Raw genomic sequence first — 6,872 nt, forward strand, 5'->3', positions numbered from 1 at the left:
GGTGGGCGCGAGGCGAGCGCCACGCGGGGCCACGGCCAGGCCTGGGCGGAAGCCACCCGTCTCTTCAGTACCGGCTCACCTCTCGGGACGACGGGGTGAAACCCTGCACCGAAGCGATGTACCGTTCCACCTCCGCCTTGCTGCGCCTCATCGCGCCGCCAGCCTGGACCCCAGGGCGCGACAGGCCAGCGCTGAGGCCCAAACAGTCACCGTTTCCAGTGCCGAGCGCCTAAAGCTAGTGACGCAGCGCCGTCTCGGGCAGAGGAGAGGACCACCCCGCCTGCGTCTTGCGTCAGCACTATGCGCCTCGCCCACGACTGCGGCTGCACTCCGATGCGCACATCCGGCTGCGCACTTCTCAGGTCGTACTTAGCGCAGAGCACGGCCTGATGGCATCTCCTCCTGGCCCCCTTCTCCCCGGCTCCGCGCCTGCGGGTCACAAGTCACATTCCTATTTGCTATCAGAGAATGGGCAGCGCTGGTCTGGGAAACAAGTGTTTTTCATCAGACATGGGCTAAGGACTAGACACTAGATCAGCGATTTTCAGCGGTGTGCCGCAAGAATTTTTAAAGCATGTACTACCTGATTATTTAATCGGGTAATGACCTATTTTCCCTTAGATTGCCAAGTAAAAAAAATGACAACAGCCCTGGCTGGTGTGGGTCACTTGGTTGAACGTGGGCCAGTGCACCGAAAGGTTGCTGGTTCAAGTCTTTGTCGGGGCACATACCCAGGTTGAGGGTTTGATCCCCTACCCCTGGGGTTCTAAGGGAGGCAACTCCTTGATGTTTTTATCTCCCTGCCTCCTCTCTTCTCTCTTTAAAAATCAATAAAAACCATATTAAGAATAAAAAAATTTATTTTAAAAAATGACAACAGCCCTAGCTGGGTTGGCTCAGTGGATAGAGCTTCGGCCTGAAGACTGATGGGTCCCAGGTTCAATTCCAGTCAAGGGCACATGCCTGGGTGTGGGGCTCCATCCACAGTGTGGGACAGGCAGGAGGCAGCTGATCAATGATTCTCTCTCATTGATGTTTCTATCCTCCCTCTCCCTCTCTGAAGTCAATAAAAATATTTTTAATATTTAAAAAATGACAACAGCCCACACAACAATAGCCATCTAGTGTGAATGAATCAAAATCATACCTTTTCTTGTCAGATCAGCAAAAATTATTTCAGTGTGCCACAGAATTTTTAGTAATTAATTTATGTGTGCCATGAGATGAAAAAGGTTGAAAATTGCTGAACTATATCAATGAAATGATCTTTTACCTGATGCGTTCTCGAAAGTTTTGGTCTTTTGTTCTTTTTAGCACTCAGGCCATTTTGGTGAGTGTGTTCCAATTGGAACCTTTTGGAGACAATTGGTTAAATATATTATGTCGGACATGTATGAGTGTGAAGCATATATGTTAAATTTAATTCATGCTTTTAAAAGCATATGAAAAATTAGAAGTGCATAATTTAAGGTAGGCCACAAATACTGTTTTTGGACTTTTATAACTATACTAGTAGCCCAGTGCACAAAAATTTGTGCACTCAGGGGTAAGGGAGAGGAGTGGGGCCAGACCCCTCAGCCCGACCTGCACCCTCTGTCATGTTCCGGGACCCCGGCCACTCCTCGCCTAGGCACAGGCTTACAGGCTTGGGGCAGCCTGACTCCCAAGACCCCAATTTATCAAGAGAACAAAGTCGGCATTAGTTACAGCCCTCACAGAACCCAGTACACTGCATCTGTGCATACAACTGCCTCGTTCATGTGCCTGCTTCACCCTACTGATTTACTAACATCTTGAGGACATAGCTCTGTCTTATCCTGCTTCACCTTCAGTGCCTGACCTGGTGCCATGGACCTGAGAGGGTTTGCAGCTGCCAACGGGGATAGTTCGCACTCTGCTCTGAGCTGCCTGACTCAAACCCCGGGAAGTTCCCGCCCTGCTCCCAGCGGCCCCACTCCCCTCTCCGGGCTGCATAGTTCGTGCAGGGCAAAGGCTGCCTGGGTGTGCGTTTTGGCAAATCAGTGCATTAGCACCTGTCGGCTGGGGATCCCCCTGGAGGGCCGTTTGTGGGCGTGGCCAGTGGCAGATCTGTGCATTAGCTCCAGTCAGCCTCAGATCCCCTCAGGATGGAAGTTTGTGGGTGTGGCTGGGGGCGGATCAGTGCCTTCAGCCCGGGATCCCGTTGGGAGGTCCGTTTGTGGGCTGGCCGGTAGCCGATGGCTGGGGTCCCGCTGCCAGCCCTGGGTCTGTTCCCATAGGGGCAAATAGCAGGCCCGGATGGCAGCGGGGCAGGCGGGATGGCGCTGTCCTGCCCTGCCTGCAGTATGCAAATTAGCCACCATCTTTGTTGGGGGTTAACTGCCATCTTGGCTGGTGATTAATTTGCATATCGCCCTGATTAGCCAATGGGAAGGGTATCGGTCGTATGCCAATTACCATGTTTCTCTTTCATTAGATAGGATTACACCTATGTGTACATACATATGAATGCCCCCCAAATTTATATTTCAGTAGCAAAACAGGGTACACCAAAATGTTAACAGTAATTATCTCAAGATGTTGAGTTATCTGTATTTTCCAAACCTTCAAAAATGTTTTCTTTAGAATTTGAATTTTAAAATCTCAGTTGAAAACAAGTTTTACAAAATGTTTCCAATAGTGAAGACATTTTTAGATTTTAAAAGATCACATGTATATATATTCTCTTAAATATCTGGGAAAATAGAAAATTATGTTGAAATTCTTAACAAAGTTTAGGATGTTATTGTTATGGATAATATTTGTTATTTTTCCATATTTTCCAAGTTTTCTACAATGAACAAGTATTGCCTTTATAAAAAGGAAAAAACAGCATTTTGTTCTATTTCAATCACATTGGATGTGAACAAGAGAAAAGGAAATGATGAGTCTGAGGTTACCAGCGTGACTGACATACATTAACATGCATGTAAAGAGAACCTCATTTGGGGTGGAAATCCTATTTTTTAATTAATTTAATCCTCACCTGAGGACATGCTTATTGATTTATTTTAGTAAGAGGGAAATGGAGAAAGAGAGAGAAAAACATTGGCTGGTTGCCTCCAATACCCGCCCAAACCAGGGATTGAACCGAAACCTGGGTATGTGCCCAAACCAGAAATTGAACCTGCAACCTTTCAGTGTATTGGATGACACTCCAAACAACTGAGCCAAACTGGCCAGAACCGAAATCATATTCTAGGTAGTTGATTTATTTCACTTGAGGTGCCATTTATATAGCAGAGATGCCTATTAGGTAGATGAAATAATAGGACCAAGATGTCTGATAGACTTAGAAATCATAAAGCTCCCAGTAATAGTTGACAAAATGAGTTTGCCCTGGAAAAAGTGTTAGTAATAATAGCCATAGCTAATTAGTAAGCCCTTCCTCTGTTCCATGTCCTTTTCTTAGTACTTCATATGTATTAACTCATTTAATTTTCCCAAACACCTTATGAGGATACTATTATTTATTATTATCCTCAGTTTTACAGATAAAGAATCCAAAAAATTAATTTGCTTAAGTTGAACATACTAAAAAGGAGTGGGCCCAAGAGAGAACCTTCCGAGAAACATAAAAGACTTTTCTTCCCCCAAACCACACACCTAATTTAATGTCCTCTAACAAAGAATCCCATAGCAGCAGGTGAATTCTATTCTAAAGGTTCCACCACTTATGCTGATTGTACATTCAATTCAAATAAGTTGAATCCATAGAAATTACTAGCTTGTTTTATTTTTTACTAGAGGCCCAATGCACGAAATTCATGCAAGAGTAGGCCTTCCTTCCCCCAGCTGCCAGCACCAGCTTCTCTCTGGCACCCGGGACTGAGGCTTCCCTCCAGCACCTGGGACCTGGGCTTCCCTCACAGCCCTGGCTTTGTCTGGAAGGTCATCCGGAAGGACGTCCAGTCTAATTAGCCTATTATGCTTTTATTATTATAGATTAGAACCAGATTTACCTAATTTGTCTGAGTGCTCAACTTCTGAATTAATTGGTCATCCAACATTGTTGCAAATCAAACTCAAGAGTTGCTTTTATCTCCTGAAGTACTTTTATGCTCTGTTGCTGATCATCATCCACTGCAGACATGTATTATGATTATCTTTCACATGTCACATGATTCTTTTCCTAGAGTCATTTATACTGTCATTTCATCTCACCATTTTCTCAGCATTCCCAATTTGTATGATTCCATAGTAATCTTAAATAACTGCTTTGTAGGTTGTACTTTGAATATTCTCATGGCTTTGAACTTAGTAGACATGACGGGTTAACAATGTTCGTAAAGAAGTTCAGTGCTTGCCAAAACCGGGTTGCGTCAGTGGATAGAGCGTCGGCCTGCGGACTGAAGGGTCCCGGGTTCGATTCCGGTCAAGAGCATGTACCTGGGTTGCGGGCATATCCCCAGTGGGAGATGTGCAGGAGGCAGCTGATCGATGTTTCTCTCTCATTGATGTTTCTAACTCTCTCTCTCTCCCTTCCTCTCTGTAAAAAATCAATAAAATATATTTAAAAAAAAAAGAAGAAGAAGTTCAGTGCTAACTTTCCATCTAGCCCTTTTACTTTTTGTTGATTTTATTTTATGTTTTATTTATTTCAGAGAGGAAGGGAGAGGGAGTGAGAGATAGAAACATCAATGATGAGAGAAAATCATTGATTGGCTGCCTCCTGAACACTCTCTACTGGCAACCCAGGCATGTGTCCTGACCAGGAATCTAACGTAACCTCCTGGTTCAGAGGTCAATACTCAACCCTTTTGCTTCTGAATTTCCAGGACTCAGATTCACTGCATGTCCTCTGAAGGAGAGAAGCTCTTTGTTGGAGGGCTCAATTTCAACACTGATGAGTAGGCTCTGGAAGATCACTTCAGCTTCAGGACTATTTCTGAGGTCGTTGTTGTCGAGGACCAGAGACTCAGTGATCCCAATGTTTTGGCTTCATTATCTTCACCAGTCCAAAGAATGCTTCAGATGCCATGAGAGCCCTGAATGGAGAGTCTCTGGACTGTTGCCAGACCTGTGTGAACCATGTAGGCAAGTCTGCCCAGGGAACCAAACTTTGGGGCCCATGGGCATGGACCGAGATATGGGAGTGGCAGGTATGACAGTCGACCTAGAGCAGTGGTTGGCAAACTCATTAGTCAGCAGAGCCAAGTATCAACAATACAACGATTGAAATTTCTTTTGAGAGCCAAATTTTTTAAACTTTAACTATATAGGTAGGTACATTGTTATTAACTTAATTAGGGTACTCCTAAGGCTTAGGAAGAGCCACACTCAAGGGGCCAAAGAGCCTCAAGTGGCTCGTGAGCCGCAGTTTGCCGACCATGGACCTAGAGGATATGGTTATGGAAGCTCCAGAGACTATGGTGGCAGTCAGGGTGGTTAGGACTGCTACTCAGGAGGAAATTACAGAGACAATTTATGGCAACTGAGATGAGGCATGCACACCTAATGTAATACACAGGTATAAGACTTTTGATCCAGGGTCATCCTTCCAAATGGCTGTATTTATAAAGAATTTTGGAGCTGCATAGAAATATCTGTTTCAGTATACTGACTTCTGTTTCTGAATTGAGCTCCCAAAGTGGCTTGTTAAAGATATTTTAGAAAGTTCCGTGTGTGTTTAATTCTTTTCCCAATTAAAGACAAATTCTGGGACATTTATAGAGTCTAATATTTTTCTTTATACTATTTTAAGTTTGGGCTGTCAGGATTGATTCTAGCAAAAAAAAAAATATTTGGCCAGTCTGATTTTTCTCCCCCGGAGATTTTTCTCTCCTTGTGCATCTAGGGACAGTTTAAAAACTCACACATCATTGTTAGGAAGCAATTTCCAAATGTGACTACCAGAAATCAAGAATATGATTACTTAGCCCTAGCCGGTTTGGCTCAGTGGATAGAGCATCAGCCTGCAGACGAGGGGTCCCGGGTACGATTCCGGTCAAGTGCATGTACCTTGGTTTGGGCACATCGACAGTAGGAGGTGTGCAGGAGGCAGCTGATCGATGTTTCTCTCTCATTGATGTTTCTAACTTTCTATCCTTCTCCCTTCCTCTCTGTAAAAAATCAATAAAATATATTTTTAAAAAATATATGATTACTTAGAGATGTTTTTACTAATGATCACTGTCCTGATTACAGGCAGTCCTCAGGTTATGTTGGACTTCATGTACGTTGTTTTGTGGTTACGTCGCCATCTCCCGTTTATTTATTTAAAAGAGGTTCCGAGCCCTGACCGGTTTGGCTCAGTGGATAGAGCGTTGGCCTGCGGACCGAAGGGTCACAGGTTCGATTCCGGTCAAGGACATGTACCTTGGTTGCGGGCACATCCCCAGTGGGGGGTGTGCAGGAGGCAGCTCATCGATGTTTCTCTCTCATTGATGTTCCTCTCTATCCCTCTCCCTTCCTCTCTGTAGAAAAATCAATAAAATATATATTAAAAATAAATAAATAAATAGCAGTACATAAAAGAGGTTCCGTCATTTCAACATATGTATATGTGCTTTATGTTTTTTATTATTTATTTACCACAAGTAAAGGTCAGGAATTGTTATCTTTCTTTTAAATTTATTTTACTGGTTCACTTCATTACTGCTGTTATGTGCTCCATGTGAGTGATGTAGGTGCTTACGTAGGTGGATTTCGACTTATGGTGAAAATCGCGTTACATCGTGCCATAGGAACGGATCTCTGATGTAACCTGAGGACCTACTGTATATAGAAGTTTCTTTAATATATTTATAAATGTCATTTTTTAAATACTGGAAGGAAAAATAATATTTTGCGTTTCATGTAGCATTTAGGATGTCCTTCATGGAGCTGATTAAAAAGAAAAAAACAGAGGGGGA

At 43.7% G+C, this 6,872-nt stretch overlaps 1 protein-coding gene and 1 pseudogene across 3 annotated transcripts in view; one reads left to right on the forward strand and one right to left on the reverse strand.

The window, feature by feature from the left end:
* RANBP2 (RAN binding protein 2) overlaps positions 1–350 on the reverse strand; it is a 100,489-nt gene extending 100,139 nt beyond the window's left edge. Inside the window, exon 1 of one of the 3 annotated variants that reach the window (XM_006763884.2) lies at positions 80–348. In XM_006763884.2, coding sequence (XP_006763947.1) covers positions 80–151 — 72 coding nt within the window. In that variant the 5' untranslated portion in view covers positions 152–348. Of the gene's footprint in view, positions 1–79 lie in introns of all 3 variants that reach the window. The other 2 variants (XM_015564005.1, XM_015564006.1) reach the window with 2 other exon arrangements.
* Positions 351–4,694: 4,344 nt separating this feature from the next.
* LOC107183106 lies at positions 4,695–5,948 on the forward strand (annotated as a pseudogene).
* The last annotated feature ends 924 nt before the right edge of the window (positions 5,949–6,872 follow it).

The sequence above is a fragment of the Myotis davidii genome, unplaced genomic scaffold (genome assembly GCF_000327345.1).
Source record: "Myotis davidii unplaced genomic scaffold, ASM32734v1 scaffold979, whole genome shotgun sequence".
Classification (NCBI taxonomy): Eukaryota; Metazoa; Chordata; class Mammalia; order Chiroptera; family Vespertilionidae; genus Myotis; species Myotis davidii.